This window comes from Auxenochlorella protothecoides (assembly GCF_000733215.1).
Source record: "Auxenochlorella protothecoides strain 0710 unplaced genomic scaffold scaffold50, whole genome shotgun sequence".
In the NCBI taxonomy this organism is placed as follows: Eukaryota; Viridiplantae; Chlorophyta; class Trebouxiophyceae; order Chlorellales; family Chlorellaceae; genus Auxenochlorella; species Auxenochlorella protothecoides.
In genome coordinates, this window is record NW_011934473.1 from 263,857 (window position 1) to 280,081 (window position 16,225).

Consider the following 16,225-nt stretch of genomic DNA (forward strand, 5'->3'; position numbering starts at 1 on the left):
TCCTGGTCGCGTGACATTGGTCTCTCGGTGCGAAGCAGCAGGCCCTGGCAGAAGTTGACGGCAGTCAGCGATACTGAGCTTCACTTGCGCCGAAATCTGGCATGGCGGGAGGGGCGAAGCGGTCGTCTGGAAGCACCTGAGCACCAGCCTGTGGTGCTCGGTTCTCTTCCTTCTTAGCTCCCCCAAACCAGGAGGGCAACCAGCTGCTGCCAGCCTCAGGCACAGGCTCGGGCATCTCCAGGGCAGGGGAACTGGGCGCCAGTCCCACCGGGGCCTCCGCAGCCGCAGCCATGCCCTTCCCCGTGATGGGGGCCGGTCCAGGCATCTCCACCATGGGCACCGGGGCCGGTGGCGGGGCGGTCATACGGGTCAGCAGGATGCCAACACCCTCGATCATGCCCAACAGCACGCCACCGAAGGCCGCGGATCGTGCTGCAGACCGCAGGCCCGTCCGTAGCTGCAGGAAGCCACCGGTGAGCGCACCCGCACCGATGCTGTTCCAGGGATCCTCTTTCTTGCGCAGGGCCAGGAGCGTGCAGTCGAATGTGCTGAAGAGACCGCCCCACACAGCAAAGCTGCCGCCAATTTTAGGGGCCTCTCGCCGAATGGACTGCGCTTGGCAGCAGGAAGAGTAGGATATGTAGGGAAGGAAGCCAGTGGCTTGCTTGCAACAGCGTATGCATACATTCTGTTGCTGGGCGAATAGAATTGGTGCTGTAATCCAGCCCGACCACCACAATACCGGCCCTGGGATCAGTCCAGCGCGCCAGAAGCAACGGGACATGTACACTGGCCCCTCTAACGTCAGTACAGACCTCCCAGGCAAGAAAATTCCCACCGCTAACGGACTCACATCAATGCCGCCTCGAAATCGAGCACCGCTGGGGCTGTTCTTCATGCCCTTGAACAAATGCCACAACCCGCCACCGACGGCCCCCATTCCAAACGCGCCACCCACGTCATCCAGAATCCTGCAAGGGTGCACTCGACATGTGTATGGGAGGCGATCGTAAGCCTGCAAGGGAATTATTATGTCGACAGCCGCACAAAAGCCAAGAGTTGGAGCACTGCACTCCGCCCATGCATCAAGGTTTCGTAGGGCCGTCACCGTCACCCCGCCCACCTGTCCGGGCAAGGCTCCTGCGCAGAAATACAGGGATGTAAGTTACCCACATGACGCAAAAATACAAAGCCTCGTGGCTGCAAGAGCCGCGGGTCGCAATCAAGGTATGCACTCCTCAAAGCATGCGGGACTCACCCGACCATGATCGACGCTTGGACCTGACGGCGCGCTCATAGCTTTCGAAGAATTGAAACAAAAAGGCAAATCTAAGGAGCAGATTGGGTGGAGCTGGGCACCTCCCGGCGCTCTCCCTGCCGGGCTTCTAGAATTGTTCAGGCGCGGCCCCGCTGCGCAATCCCAGGGTGCTAGCGCAGCTACAAAAGTTCCTCAAAGACCCCTTATGTACATCAGCCTTCCCGTGGTGTGCAGCGAATCACCCCATTCCAGCCCTGTGTGAGCCAGGGCGATTGCGTTCGCTTCTCCGTAGTACCCTCCAGCGTCAAATGTTGAGATACCGTCCCGGACCTCTCTGGCACGGTGCATTGCACCCCTGATGAGCCCATCATGAACAGCGAGGGCAGGTGCACAGCGGGTCCTATACAACTCGTCCCACCGAGGATTTATCAGGGCTCTGAGATGGCGGAAGTGCGGGAGCGTCCGGGGGGACTCCTCCATCTGGCCTCGGGACTGAGCCTGGACTTTTTTGAGGAAGTGTGCATGCGCTGCTCCGTGGATGACATATTGCGAATGCGCCAGACTTGTCGCATGCTCAAAGATCTCATCGACAACAGTAAGAGACTCTGGCTCCAGCGCCTGCATGCCGATTACGGACTGGAGCTCAAGGTGGGTGACTCCAAGGAGTTGGTGGGCAGCTTGTCCAATAGAAACGGTCTGATGGGAGCCAGTGCGATCAGAACGCACCCACATCCTCATAGCAGCAACGATCCTGATTCTTGTCCAGATGCACAAGCTCCACGATTCCGGCATGATGCAATTTGCCAAGACAGTGTACGAGGCAGACAGTGCCAGCAGCATCCGCTTCCAAGGAACATATACTAATGGAGGAGTGGACACTGACCCCGGCCTATACTGGGTGAGTCTCTTTGTGGCATTCTAATAGATGGAAAGGGCTGAGGATGGCCCTGCATTGTGGGTAGCGGCCACCATAATGCCGCACGACGCAGCATGCACTCACGCTGCGGTTGCCCATGCCTCTCCTTCGAGCACACAGGTCGACAACTTGTTCAAGCGGGATGACAGCCTCTACTGCTCCAATGTGTCTGCAAATGCCGATTGTATTGGGCTGCTTCTGGTGAGTCGAGATGCAGCTGACCTGGTGTTGTGAGGTAGCTAATCGGGTGTATTGGCATTGCTCATTGAAACGGCTGCCAAGCACCCACCTGACATTTCTCATTGGGCCCCTCTGCGCCCTCAGGATGGGTTTGTAGACAGGGAGGTATCCTACAGAGGGGTCAGGAAGTATCTGGAGCGGCGCTGTGGAGCAGCTGCCGCGGAAATGGCTCGCCGCGATGGACGAAACGATATACCCTCCATGGCAGACCTGTCGGACCGAGAGCTTGAGGCGTTCTTCTTGGGCCTGCTCCGCGCCTTGGAAGCAGTGAGTGCTCTGTGCGAGGGTGTGTCGGGGCTGTTTGCCACATGCAGCTTGATTGATGCTCATGCCGCTGGCACACGATGCCCGCGCAAGTGGCCAGCTCGCACCTTACGAGATCACCTTGCCTTGGCGTCCTCACCCTGTCCACATACCCCGTTGTCCTGGAAGAACTTGGCTGACGGAAGGCTACTGCTGAGCGGTGTGACCCTGGAGAACCAGATGGAGGAGGTACGGCAGATGGTGCACGCAGCGCACTTCATTTCCCGGCGGCCAGCGCTGATACGCGCCGATCTGTGCGGGGACGCGGACAACAAGGACGTCCTCTTTGATGCCTCGACTCTCCCCAAGCTGGAATCACCCCTCGTCCCCAGGAAACTAGGCAAGTCCCTGAAGAGAGGGACCAGGGCGTGGGGCACGCCCGCTGCCGAACAAGGGCTGTGCGGGTCTCAGGATGGGCGCTGGCAGGATTGGAGGTGGAGGTCCCCGGGTGCGGCGGCTGCTGAGTGGGCACGCCCGACACATCCCTGGACCGCAGGTATCGTGGACAAGCTGGAGCTCCTGCGCATGGGCCCCCTCACCTGCCCCGTGCGCACCCTGGCGGTGCTCATCGGGACGATCGACCTGCGGCTGCTGAGCGGTAAGGACAAGGATGCGGTGTGGAAGGCGCTGCAGGACTCTGTGGCCGAAGCCAGCAGGCTCTACCCCCTGGACGGAGTCACGGAGGTTGCCCAGCTGGAGGCAGCAGTTGAGGCGGGCCACCTGCCGCCAGTCTCCCTGGCCACTGTCGAGGTGGCGGGGGTGGTGTACCAGTTTGGCGCTGGAGCTCCGCCGGGTGCGGCCCAGGTCGGGGAGGCCAGCCAGCTCACCACGTGGAGACCGGTGCTGTGGGCTCAGTTTCACGGTCCACAGGAGGCGCAGGCGTTCTACGACGCCAACCTGGCGCCCATCGAGGCAAGCGGAACCGCACAGATCATCAGGGTCAAGGAAGGCCCGCACATGGCGACCAGCGCGCCCCCAGCCGAGGGGCACCTGGCGCACATCGGCCAGGCGCTGCGGGACAGGATGCAGCAGCCTTGGCGCGAGGCGGGGCTTCTGGAGGCTGCGATCGGGGACGAGGCTGATTCTGTAGCTGCTCAGCCAAGCAGGACTGCGCAGCCTGGAAGCCAGCGCGAGGGAGCGGCCGAGCAGGCAGCCCCTCTTGTGTCACGGCCGACTCGGCGAGGGGATGGGGCGCCCCACCCAGCCGAGGCACGGACGCCGGGGGTGCAGGAGGCAGGCGATGGGAACGGCCACATCCGGATGCGGGGATCGCCACTCGACCAATCTGACGACGAAAGCGACTCAGGTCTGGAGTACGGGATGGATGCATGGCAGACAGCTCATGGCAGTGAGGGGGAGGGCACCACAGACGGACCCTCCGACTCTGAGGATCTGGGTGAGAGTGACTCGGAGGACGAGGAGGTGGATGGAATGGAGGAGGAAGACGAAGGCCTGGAAGGTGCATTTGTCATGGAGGGTGTGGAACAGGACGACACGGCGTATCGAAATAGGTGAGCACAGGGTGAGTGGGCCCATGACTGCCTTCCTGTCCCACAATGCTTGGTGAATGCAGTGGGTTGATCACCGCGGAGGAGCTGTGGCTTACTCGTTCTGATCAAGGGAGCCTCTGCACCTTAACCCTGCCAGGATCGAAACCAACCTTGTCAGTCCCGTGGTGGGCAACATCATCCTCGTGAAGCTGATTGACCAGGAAAACATGATGAGTCGGTATGAGGACGAGCATGAGTGGCCCAACATCGATATGACACATCTTGGAGTTTACGGCAAATGTATCACACTTCCATCCTGGCTTGCACCACAATATTAGTGGACCCCTCCTTGCAGTGGCACGGTGAGAAGCTAGTTTGTAGTAATCTTCTTAATTGACGAACCAGACGTGTGTAATGGCCTCCTTTGAGTGATGGAAGGATGGAACCTACCCCCCCCCTCCCCAGTACTCTGCGGTACATCCGAGTAACCCTTCCATTGATCAGCCCAAACGCAATATGCAACGACTCTACATACGGCCACCGAGTGCTTATTCCTTCGCTATCACCGCACAAAAATCCCATCCGCGAACTCATCCGAGGTGATAGATTGCGATCGGGGTTATTCGGGTTAAGGTGCGACTAGGGATCCCTGAATCTTTTGGGGATTTCCCCGGGTCTCGTCCTGCATGCTTATCATCAGTCTCGTGGGTTATTTGGATCGCTGCGCATGCCATAACAGAGCGCTCATAATATTTGCTGCGGCGGTGGTGCTGGCAAAATCCCCTGCGTACCGGGCGCCTGTCAAGCCAACCCCGCCGTGCGGCACTCCCCTGCAGATCCATCACCATGGGCCGCAAGCGCAATGTTTCTGATCTGAAGGAGGCCGATCTTAAGGGCAAGACGGTGTTCCTGCGCGCGGACTTGAACGTCCCCCAGGTGGGGTTCCGATGCATGCACACCCATGCAGGTCTGGCAGCTGTGGGCCTGGTTCCTCACAGCACCTATTGACGGCCATGCGCACTCTCCTCACCACTCCCCTCCATCACACCCCAATCACAGGACAAGGAGACCCAGAAGATCACCGATGACACCCGCATCCGTGCCAGCCTCCCCACCATCCAGTACTTGGTGAAGAACGGTGCCAGGGTGGTGGCCACCTCGCACCTGGGCCGCCCAAAGGGCGCGGACAAGAAGACCAGCCTGGCCCCCGTGGCGGAGCGGCTGTCGGAGCTGCTGGGCACTCCCGTCGGCCTGGCCTCCGACTGCGTGGGCGAGCCGGCGCAGAGTAAGATCGCCGCGCTCAAGGACGGGGATGTGCTGCTGCTGGAGAATGTGCGCTGGCATGCGGAGGAGGAGAAGAACGACCCGGAGTTTGCCAAGCAGCTGGCTGCCGGCAGCAACATCTTCGTCAACGATGCTTTCGGCACGGCGCACCGTGCGCACGCCTCCACGGCAGGCGTGGCGGCCTACCTCAGCCCCAAGGTGGCGGGCTTCCTGCTGCAGAAGGAGCTCGACTTCCTGGCAGGGGCCATCGATGAGCCCAAGCGCCCCTTTGTCGCCATCGTGGGTGGGTCCAAGGTCTCGTCCAAGATCGGCGTGATCGAGAGCCTGCTGGGCAAGGTCGACCGTCTCATCCTCGGGTGAGTGGAACACCCTGCATGGCTAAAAGGACTGTGGACATCTGTCTCGGACATCTCCGGCTGGGGCTACGTTTGTCCCCACTCCTATTTAGACCAGGCTTGGCCTGCTGCGCATCCAGACTCTGGGTTCCTAGGCTGTGGCATTGCACGTGCTACCATCTGGACCTTTAGCTCTGAGCCTTCCAGGAAAGCCCGTCTCTTCCCTTGCTAAAAGCGGATCTCCCACAGTTCACATGCAAGGCAACACATTCCACACTCCCGTCCCTTGCAGGGGTGGAATGATCTTCACCTTCTACCGTGCTCAGGGCTACTCTGTGGGTGCCTCCCTCGTTGAGGAGGACAAGATCGATCTGGCCAAGGAACTCATTGAGACCGCCAAGGTAGGGAGGAGGTTTTTGTGCGGCATGCAAGCATTCCTTTGAGGGACTTCGTCTGAGTCTCACCGTACTCGGCATGGAGCTCGTGTTTGTTGGCCCTTGGCGTCGGTTCTCTGACTCATAGTCCTCCTTCTTAGCTCCACCAAATTTGCACTCCAATAACACATCCCATCCACAGAGTAAGGGCGTCGAACTGGTGCTGCCCAGCGATGTCATCGTCGCCGACAAGTTTGCTCCGGACGCTAACTCCAAGGTTGTCCCTATCAGCGCCATCCCCGAGGGCTGGCTGGTGAGTCTGGAGCTGAGACGTGGGAGGGAGGGCACCAACTCCGGGGAATGCCACTTCCCTCTGCTCCACTCTGTCACTATCTGCACCCCTTTGTACCTCCTTCCGCCAGGGTCTTGATGTTGGACCCGAGTCCTCCAAGACCATTGCCACTGCGCTCAAGGACGCCAAGACCATTCTGTGGAACGGGCCTCTGGGAGTGTTTGAGTTTGAGAAGTTTGCCCAGGGCACCAACAATGTGGCGCACCTCCTGGCCGACCTCACCCAGAACAATGGTTCGAGCTGGGAGCCCTGGCATGATGTGCACCTGTTCTTGATGGGGTTCCTCTATGACACCCGGGTGTCCTGATTATGGGTGTGCAGAGACATCTTGTGCCAGAGCAGCGTGACGTGGCTCTCCATCTTGTGGCATGTGGGTGCTTGCCCGCTTGTGTGCAGTCCATGTGGTACCTCTGGAATCCATTTCACCCTCCCACCGCACCACCCCACCCCCTCGTTGCAAATCACAGGTGCCATCACTATCATTGGGGGCGGCGACTCTGTTGCAGCAGTGGAGAAGGCTGGAGTGGCAGACAAGGTCAGCCACATTTCTACGGGCGGTGGAGCCTCCCTGGAACTGCTAGAGGGCAAGGTCCTTCCTGGTGCGTCGGTGGGAGGGGGTGGAGGAGGGGGGAATTAGCTGGGCCGACATGGTATCCGCCGAAGATCGGTCTCGGCCGACTCTCCCATACAACGACCTGATCCTCTGACTTGAAATCCTTACAGGTGTTGCTGCCCTGGATGATGCGTGAGCTGTTCCTAGGAACGTGGAGGAGGTGCAAGGAGGGTGATCTCACCCTGGTGTGTCTCTTCATGGAGCTCAGATCTTGAAAACTGTGAGGTGCTTATCCGATACCTGCTTCGTGCATGGCTTGTGCGATATGTACACGCATTTGCAGATTGGTGGGAGCAGCAGATTGGTGGGAGCAGCATAGAGCTTTAGAAGGGGCTTAGGAGCGGGAATGTGAAACTCAGGCGGTTGGGCCAGATGAGAGCGCAAAGAATTTCATGTGGAGTTCAGGCGGCTAGTGCAACGACATCAGCGATTCGGAGGTGGTGAGCCCATATTCCTCGGACACAGGCATCGCCACGTTTGGTGGATCGGTAGCTTCGTTCTTCATCATTCGGCCTTGCTGTGAAGAAGATCAAGGGCCAAGCTGCCAAGTTCTGCATCGGAACCCCAACAGTGCCGTACTCCGACGCCGTGACGAGAGTCCCTAGATGGAGTGATCCCATCGGAGCTGTTGGGGAAAGGCACGATCCATTACGGCACATGCATCATGAACGAGGGTGAAACCTTCATCCGGTGGGCGTTTGGCGGTCAGGAGGTCCAAGGAGGGTGGAATCAGAGGATGACGGCATACTCAGGGGTACAAACCCTGAGGACATGTTGGCTGTCAATGACTGCGCCAGCCCCTGCCCTCCACGCGCGAACCCCAATCTGTCTCCCGAGTAATACACCTTCGTCTATTCTCTCTCCTGGCAGGCCGCTGTTCCCCTCTGATCTTGAACAGCTCAAGGCGTTGCACGAGGCCTGCTTCCCCATCCAATATGAGAAGCACTACTTCCAGAACGCGGTGCATGGGAGGGCTGGCATGCGCTCCTGGGCTGCCATACATCCCTGCAGGACTAGCGGGGATGCAGAGGAGGCGCGGTCCCAGAACCAGGTGGTTGGCTTTGTGATCGCGCGCGTCAACAGTGCCTGGGATCTGACACCCGAGGAGCACGTCGGGCTTGGACTCGCACCCACAGACGGCACCCACTTGCTTTACATCCTGACTTTTGGCGTGCACGAGGTAGGCTTGGCGTGTTTGGTGCCGGCTCTTGCCACGAGTGGGGGCTGTGGTTGGGGATGGACTCAGCGACAAGGCTGCCATGGGCTGGAGGGTTGCAGCGGCAATGTGCCATTCCGGTGGATGGCTTGGCTCAGCAGGCACTGGTCGAACAGAGCGTCTCGCTCCCATCTTGCAGAAGTGGCGACGGCGGGGTTTGGGCGACCAGCTGGTGCAGGCTCTGGTTGGCTATTCCCGCCTCAATGGCCTGCGCTGCATCTATCTGCACACACTGGACCAGAATGAGGCCGCCCAGCGCTTCTACAGGCATGCTGGGTTCGTAGCCAAGCTGGAAATTCCACGATACTATTCCCTCGCGTGAGTGACGGGGGTGAGAGCACTCCATTGGTGTGACTGCGGGCAGGCAGTCCGGTGCGGGCCTGTAGTTCTCCTGCGTAACCTGCTCTCGGAAGATTGAGTGACTGTGGAGCACACTGCTGCCTCACCCCCTACGCAGGGCAAGCTCGGCATGGACCGACACCGACCATGCCGCGATCTTGTACGCGCTGGATGTAGATGTGAAGGACCCGAGACTTCCTCCTCAGTCAAATGCGGGACCCCTCCGTTCGGTCGAGTGTGGGTCCAGTACGAGACTGCCTGGGCTGCTTCCTCTAAGTCTCTGGAGAGCAGCTTTCCTTCGACTTGGCCTGGTTATTCTGAGGACGCTGCGAGTGGACCCTGCCCAAGCAAAGCTGAACCTTGTGCGTCTCTTCTCACGTCAGCAATCACGTGCCTCCTGAAGCCCAGACTACCGCTGTCATGCCATCTTCTTCACATTCTGTTACAATCCTTGGCAGCGCATGCCAGACACAGTCCTATGCCTTTGTCACCAATGCTTCTAGCTGCTTGCTGATGTCAGCGGCTGGAAGACCGTCAATGCTCACCGTCTTCTCTACCCCCAGGTCTGCAGCAAGAGTTCCACAGGAAAGGTGGCTGAGGTAAATGTCAAGTCTCGTCACAGGCAGCCAAGGTGCAATGGTTGAGCCATCACGGCACAAAGTTTGCCCCTTCTCCAAAACAGCATCCGTAGGGAATCCCAAACGTTTTATCACGTTGCTTCACGACCCTCGTCTCTCCTTTGCAGGCTCTCACCGTATCGTGCAATGAGCTTGGCCTCCACTCCAGAAGCCTCACGGATCAGGATGGGGAAGTTGGGATTGGCCTTCTTCAGGTCCTTGTAGCTCCCAAAGATGAAGTCTCTGCAGATGGTGGCGTTCCCTTGGGTACTCAGGAACTGCTTCGAGGATGAATCACAATACCATTCGTCTACAAATTGCCTCGATTTCCTTCGTACCGTGCTCCTTGGCTGTTCCTGGACGTCTGGCACAAGTGGATCCTGGGAGGAGTGCAGGACGACACCACTCAGCAAGCACCGGGAGCGGGAGCTTTCATTTCAATCATATATTAGACCATAGCCCTACCTTAGCTCCTGCAGGTTCTTGGTAAGCAGGCTTTTCCACGCCATGGGTGCAACCCCTCAGTCGAGCCACGTGGGAACAAGTGCGACACCCCGGCACCCTAGGCAGGCAGGGGGTCTGGAGATCTCAACCGTGCTCTTTGGTAGGTTTAAGGACGGCGCCTAGTCCTCACCGTGTCGTCAAGTTAGATACTGCGTCACTCGCTGGCAGAAAACGCGCACTGCTCACATCGCTACTGCGTGCTGTGTCATGCGTGAAATGCTTAGGGGCAACTCGAAAATCGCGGCAAGTCGCGGCTGTCCGTGCCACGAGTAGAAATTCCATACTCTAGAACTATCACTTAGAATTCGAGAAGCTACTCTCGTCCTGGTACCGTCCGTCTGCGCTGCCACGTTGTTTTTGGCCTCCATACGAAACAGTCACCGGGACGGCAACTTGCCTGCGACCACCCAGCCCACCCTGAGAACCTGCAATCGATGCTTGCATGAAGATGTAAGGGGTGATGTCGTGTCAGGATCGGCTTGTAATTGCTTCAAGTGGCACGGTGCGCCTCCAGGTGCTCATTAAGGCACGATTCAAATACTACTGCAGAATCGAGCACGACGGTGGCCTGCTGAGCAACGTTGAGGTCTTGCACGTACTAAGGGATCGCGAAGCCGATAAGCAAGCTGTTATCAGCAAGGCTCTACCCTCCGAGATCAAGGTGAAGGCGAGGAGTGGTGTTGCTGGGTGTTGACACGCTTCCATGCGCTCATAACTGCATGGTGACCATGTGCTGTCGTCATTTCCCTCTTCAGAGTCTTTTTCCAGCAACCCATCCGCCCCCCTTCGTGCTGCTGGCCCAGGTCTACCTGAACCTCTTGCAGCAGACGCCCACGAACAAGTCTGTGGAGGAGCTCAAGCCGTTCTTGGCAGCCGTCAAGGTGAGGGCGGAAGTCTGAGCAGATCCTCGGCGGAATGTGATGCGAGCACCACACTCATCCGAGCCTGGGCCATTCTCAAGCTTCTCATCTAATTCCTTGGCCTCGTCTGTCCAGCAGGAATTTAAACTCGAGAAGCTGGAACAGCTCCAGCTCCTCAACCACTGCCCCAGGACTCCGCTAGAGCTGTTCCAGGTGACGAGGGTGTGCACTTGCTCTTGCGGCCCCATGGGGGAGATCCTGTACCCCGCTGCCACCACCCTGCACTCCGCGGGTAGTGGACTGGCTCCCTGAGTCTGACCCCAACCCCCCCGCCCTTCCCCCCCCCGACAGTGCATCCCCGAGTGCGACCAGCGCTTCCCTGAGGAGGCCCAGGACCGCCTGCTCCGGCTCGTGGCCGAGCACCTCCTCCAGAGCAGGAGCGGCAAGGGAGCCTGAGCCCCCGGCAGCGCCGCCCCGAGCCCCTGGGCCACGAGTCACCGGCCATGGCCCAGTCCTACTACTCCCCGCTGGCCATCTCGGCGGAGGAGACGCTGGTGCGCGTGCGCCTGGAGCACGGCTGCACCGGCGTGGGCAGCGTGATTGACCCCAGCGCCGACGGCGCCGACCTGGCGCCGGGCAGCACCCTGGACGTCCCCCTGTGGCTGGCCTCCAGCCTGGCGCAGCGCGGCATGGCCCGCGTGGAGCTGCCGGTGTACTACGGCAACAAGATGCGGCGCAAGATGCGGGCGGGGGCGGGGTGTGAGGACTTGCGCGTGCGCTGCCCTCACTACTACACGGTGGCGGGGGGGCTGCACGCCGCCATGCTGGCCGGCCGCACCGCCGACGAGGGGTTCCCGGAGTTTGTCATGGCCACCTTCCGCACGCGATACAAGGTCTGCATGGGTGCGGAGGACGGCACGCTCGGCCAGGACCTGTCGTGCGTCACACCATTCCCGCCTTGCCTCCCTGCTCTGCCATGACCAACACGCCCACCGCTGCCCGCCATGCAGGAGCTGCTGTGCCGCGCGACCACCATCGACAACAACGTGGAGGCGTCGGCGCTGCAGGCCCGCCTGTCTGTGGAGGAGCTGTCGCTGTTCATGGCCGCGGCCGACGCGGCGTCCCGCCACGAGGCCTGGCGCGCGGGCGGCGAGGCCTCGCAGTCGCGCCTGGCCCGCTCCGCCAGCATGAAGCGCAAGTGGTCTGAGAATCAGGAGAACAGGGGGATGAACACCCTCACTGCCCCACCCCGGTCTGGGCAGTGACATTGTAGGGGGTGGGACATGCAATGCCTTCACCACCGGCTTGTGCAATACCTCCTCTCACCCGACTTGTCAGCATGTAATCCCTGAAGACCCTGACCACGTGGACAACAGCAACATCAAACACAGCAGTATCAGACCGATGCGGGCAAACGGAACCCTGTTGTGGCAACAGACACGCCGCAAGGAAAATGCAGACAATCTCAACGACAGAAAGGGCCGGCGCAGGAGGGGGAGCATGCGCGTCATGCTGCGCGGCTGTCTGTCCCAGGTAAGGAGGCAGACATTAGAGTAGAAATAGGGACTGGGTCCACGGGAGGTCCTGTCGTGGAGCGAGGGGGAGGAGGGACTGGAGCACGCACTGCGGCCCCACATCCTTGCTGCAGCCCAGCTGAGGGCCAACAGGGAGCCTACACAGCACCGCGCTGCTTTGCCATCGCCCTGTCGACGCTGACCACACTTCATCAGCCTCCATTATCCCAGCTCACCTCCGCGCTCAGGGGTCGGTCTGGCGTGTCCTCCCGCCGCGGCGACGGCTGAGTGGGAACCGGATGCTGCCACCGCCATGGCCAGCTGCATGGCCAGGGCCGCCTGAATCTGGGACGTGGCATCGGGGTCCGATGGGTCCAGCCCCGCGGCCAGGGTCATCGCCTGGATTAAGGCGTACTCCTGGAGCATGCCGCCGCCGTGCGGTGGCTGTGCGCGGTACTGCCCGTGCAAGGGCTCGGCCAGCGTCCCAGCGGCGGGGGGTGCCGAAGTGGGGTACAGGCCAGCAGGGAGGACGAGGCCCCCGCCCGAGTATCCGGGGAAGGAGGAGCCGAGCAGCGCTGGAGCCGTGGCATGGAGGCCGGCGGCCCCCTCGCTCGACCTCTGCTGGGAATTCTGGATGTGTCGGGGGGCGGCTGGAGCGGCGCCAGCCCCACGATCAGACCGCAGCTGGGCCCGCCGTCGCTTCTTGCTTGCGCTGTTCAGCAGCGTCGCACAGCTGGAGGGTCATGGAAAGGGGGTGAGGTGAGAAGGAGTGGGGCTGAGTACGGTGCCTGATGCGTGGGCCACACGGCGTCCCTCTGCACCTGCAATGTGCCCGTGCGCTGAGCACACCCTGACTCGGTGGCCGAGAACAGCACTTTCGCCTCCCCTTCATGCCCTGCAAAAAATTGCGCAGGGCTCCTGCGCACCTTCTGCAATAGGAGTAGAGCCCGTCGGTGTTCATCCTGCTCTTAAAATACTGGTCTGCTGGCTTGACGAGGCCACAGTGCCGACACTCCTTCTCCTGCACCTGTGTTTTTGTGGGAGGGACAGAAGGGGCTGAGGCGCAGGGCTTCAGGACTGGCCCCCAGCGCTGATCCCAATGAGGAAAAGCCGCACGTGCCCGCCCGCACGGCCCTGGGCCCTGGGGATGACACCACATGCACAGCACTCAGCAGCGCATGCTCCTGCACAGCCCATACACTTCCCACCTGAGGCCTCAAGACGTCGGGACGCTTGGCCCGCGCCTGCTTGTTGAGTTCCTTCTGGCAAGCCTTGCAGTATGTGCACAGGCCATCCAGGCTCAGCTTGCTGTGGAAAAACAGATCGGAGGCCTTGACCTCTGAGCAGCGACGGCACAGCTTCTGCTCCACGCGCACGACGAGCGGCCCGTTCTTGTCACGCTTGGCCCCCCTGCCGAGCGCCACCTCGCACTCCTGCACACAGTGGCGGAAGCTGAGAGGTAGCAGCTCATGCAGCCAGAAATTCCACTGCGCACGGCTGCCCCACCGATGGATCCGCCGGCCCCGCTTCAGGCCGCGAAGCCTGGGTCTCCCATCACAGGGTCTTCCCACCTTGCACCGATTTTGCAGACGGTCGGTCTTGTTCTTGCTTCCCCTGAAAACAGCCAGCTCCTTGGTCTGCGCAAGAGGTCAACAGGAGGTGCTTGAGGGCTGCCCCTTGGCAAGGGAGGGTGCGGGCCTGACCCCTTGCGTCCGCTGCAGGCACCCCCTTGAGATTGAAAAGTTTAGGAAGCGATGCACCTCACTCACCGTGCCACAGTGCATGCAGGTCTTGGTGTCGGCATGATGCGCTTCGCACCCCGAAAGTGGGTGTGGGGCAAGAGGAGCAGCGTCCTGCTCCTTTGGGCCTCCGACTTTGGGCTCTGGGGTGGCAATCAGCGGCACCCCGCAGCCTTTTCCAAGACAACCCCTGGACGCAAGAGGAGAAGGCACCATTTTGGTTGGTGGAGGGACACCTTCCGCTCAAGCCCCTGGCCTAAGCTTCAAAAGCCCACACACAAGCTGAGTCTCTCATAGCACCTCAACACCAATGCCCAGCCCTGCAGCCTGTGCACCCGACCCACTCACAGGCATGTACTGGAACTGGCATCCTGGCCAGGATTTTGGCCTCTGGTCACGCCGCACTTGTCGCATCGCATTGTGGCGCATGCCGCATCCGCCGGAGGGCCGTCGCCACCGCCATCTCCCACATACTGGAGCATCTGCGGACCAGATCCTGCTGCAAGCGCGGCTGCGTCAGCATCCACGACCTGAGCGGCAAGCAGAGCCTGCATCTGGGCGTGCTCCTCATACCGACAGGTGTGGCAGCGGTCACTAAACATGGGAGCGTCTGGGCCACCCTCGACGAACGACTCAGCGGGGAAGTGGCCCTCGCAGTGGGGGCAGGTATAGAGGACCAGGGATGTGGGACCAGAGGCGTCATGAGGAAGCTCTGGTCCCCCAGAATCTGCATGCATGTTGGGACCAGCCTTGATAACCCTCAAGGGTAGGCGGGAAGTGGCTCTGAAACAAGAGTTTTCCACGTGGGGCTGGGCTGGGCGCACGGGCGATCCTCCAGCCGCTCTTCTGAAGCCTGAGGAGGAGCGACTGATGGGTTTCTTAACAATCAGCGCCTTCGGGCCGATTAGCTATCCTTGGAGAGAGTCGAGGAAGGCCAGGCGGGTGCAGTTGTACGAGCTATGACTGAGGCCCGACCTCGGAAGCCTTCTCTAGAACCACCCACTACGAAACGGGCTTCGTTCTTCCGGCATCCATTCTGTCCCGCGTTCGCGGGGACCTATTGCCGTGCATCGTCTGTCACAACATATGCTTCGAGCGAGCCAAACATATGTCGCTACCGGGCTTGCGCCGGTTGCACAGCTGCTTCCCGCAAGCGGGATCTGACTGGCGCAGTTGGTTGCCTCCAGAGGCGAACCAGGGGTGGGGGGGGCGGGAGGAAAGGAAGGGGAAGCAGGGGGGCCACCAAATGCAGTGGGACGCGACGCCCCAGCAAAAAAGCACTTGGTCAACATCAGCATGTTGGCCGCTCCGTTCACGTCGCGGTTCACGACGTTGACCTTGCAGGCCTTGTTCGTGCACCGCTTCGTGTCCCACACGTCCATCAGCTTCTCCTCACCATTGCGGACCCGCACGTACTGGTGGGCGTGCAGGGTGGCGTGACAGGCGCAACACAGCTTTGATGACCTGTGCTCGTCAACCACCACCACCCTGCACACGCGCCGCAAGCGCCGCAAGGAACGTATCCAGGGCCTCGGCGGAGTCCCCCGCATGATCCCCCCTCCGTCCTGGGCCGACCAGTTGCCCACGCCCACGACTGTAGTCATGCCGGGGGCCGCGCGGAACTGCTCCGCCAGCCGGGTGATTGCCCGCTCCCTGCCGACGTAGGCCTGGTGCCGCACCTTCCGGAATGGCTTCTTGTCTCGGTGCCAGGCCAGGCCCTGTCGCAAGGTGGGGACGATCCACGCGACCCTCGACAGGAGCACCGCTGTGCTCGCTGTCTTGTAGGTCGGGCACCTGTGGGAAGATGGTTTTGAGCAAGAGGGTTGGTGATACTGTTGGAGCGATGCGGGGTGTCGTGACACAGTGCCTGCCCCTGCAGGGCATATCCCTGCATACACTCCACAAACCAATCACCACTCACTGGTGCAGCTTCTTGACTAAGGGTGGGGCGTCCGCGTGCCACTTCGCAATGAGCCCCTCCCGCCGCTTGGCCCCCGACATGGCGCGGAACTCCTTGGAGGAGCAGGATGTAACGTTGGCATGTTCATCGATAGCCGTGAACATCTTGGTTCGGCCGGGGTCGATGCCAACATACTTGTGTATCCTAGCCTCCTCTGGAGGAGGGTCCCGCCTGCAAATTTTAGTGAGGGGGGGTGGTGGTATGGGGTGAGTTGTGTTGTGGGAGCGCGGCACGTGTGGGTGGTTGGCGGGTGAGCGGGTAGTTGCATACGGTAACGCACGTCGCTGCTGGTAAACAGCACACCCGCAGTC

The 16,225-nt window shown here is 60.7% G+C and overlaps 7 protein-coding genes across 7 annotated transcripts; 5 read left to right on the forward strand and 2 right to left on the reverse strand.

The window, feature by feature from the left end:
- Window positions 1–64: 64 nt before the first annotated feature.
- F751_4353 (Mitochondrial import inner membrane translocase subunit TIM17-2) lies at window positions 65–898 on the reverse strand (the record flags this gene model as incomplete). The annotated part of the gene is made up of 2 exons (XM_011403625.1): window positions 65–610; window positions 854–898. The coding sequence occupies 2 exons, from the start codon at window positions 896–898 to the stop codon at window positions 65–67; spliced, it is 591 nt and encodes a 196-aa protein (XP_011401927.1).
- A 1,153-nt stretch (window positions 899–2,051) lies between these two features.
- F751_4354 (hypothetical protein) lies at window positions 2,052–2,408 on the forward strand (the record flags this gene model as incomplete). Its single annotated transcript, XM_011403626.1, has 2 exons — window positions 2,052–2,156; window positions 2,295–2,408. The coding sequence occupies 2 exons, from the start codon at window positions 2,052–2,054 to the stop codon at window positions 2,406–2,408; spliced, it is 219 nt and encodes a 72-aa protein (XP_011401928.1).
- A 489-nt stretch (window positions 2,409–2,897) lies between these two features.
- Window positions 2,898–7,189, forward strand: F751_4355 (Phosphoglycerate kinase, cytosolic; the record flags this gene model as incomplete). Its single annotated transcript, XM_011403627.1, has 9 exons — window positions 2,898–3,165; window positions 3,214–4,228; window positions 4,365–4,445; window positions 5,044–5,143; window positions 5,267–5,847; window positions 6,119–6,227; window positions 6,403–6,513; window positions 6,623–6,785; window positions 7,020–7,189. The coding sequence occupies 9 exons, from the start codon at window positions 2,898–2,900 to the stop codon at window positions 7,187–7,189; spliced, it is 2,598 nt and encodes an 865-aa protein (XP_011401929.1).
- A 640-nt stretch (window positions 7,190–7,829) lies between these two features.
- F751_4356 (N-alpha-acetyltransferase 60) lies at window positions 7,830–8,703 on the forward strand (the record flags this gene model as incomplete). Its single annotated transcript, XM_011403628.1, has 3 exons — window positions 7,830–7,855; window positions 8,036–8,345; window positions 8,521–8,703. 3 exons carry the CDS (start codon window positions 7,830–7,832, stop codon window positions 8,701–8,703), a joined length of 519 nt encoding a protein of 172 aa, XP_011401930.1.
- Window positions 8,704–9,196: 493 nt separating this feature from the next.
- F751_4357 (NADH dehydrogenase [ubiquinone] 1 alpha subcomplex subunit 2) lies at window positions 9,197–9,846 on the reverse strand (the record flags this gene model as incomplete). Its single annotated transcript, XM_011403629.1, has 3 exons — window positions 9,197–9,285; window positions 9,474–9,580; window positions 9,803–9,846. The coding sequence occupies 3 exons, from the start codon at window positions 9,844–9,846 to the stop codon at window positions 9,197–9,199; spliced, it is 240 nt and encodes a 79-aa protein (XP_011401931.1).
- A 455-nt stretch (window positions 9,847–10,301) lies between these two features.
- On the forward strand, window positions 10,302–11,157 carry F751_4358 (hypothetical protein; the record flags this gene model as incomplete). Its single annotated transcript, XM_011403630.1, has 3 exons — window positions 10,302–10,502; window positions 10,645–10,722; window positions 11,053–11,157. The coding sequence occupies 3 exons, from the start codon at window positions 10,302–10,304 to the stop codon at window positions 11,155–11,157; spliced, it is 384 nt and encodes a 127-aa protein (XP_011401932.1).
- A 47-nt stretch (window positions 11,158–11,204) lies between these two features.
- On the forward strand, window positions 11,205–11,966 carry F751_4359 (DNA replication complex GINS protein PSF3; the record flags this gene model as incomplete). Its single annotated transcript, XM_011403631.1, has 2 exons — window positions 11,205–11,594; window positions 11,712–11,966. 2 exons carry the CDS (start codon window positions 11,205–11,207, stop codon window positions 11,964–11,966), a joined length of 645 nt encoding a protein of 214 aa, XP_011401933.1.
- Window positions 11,967–16,225: the final 4,259 nt, after the last annotated feature.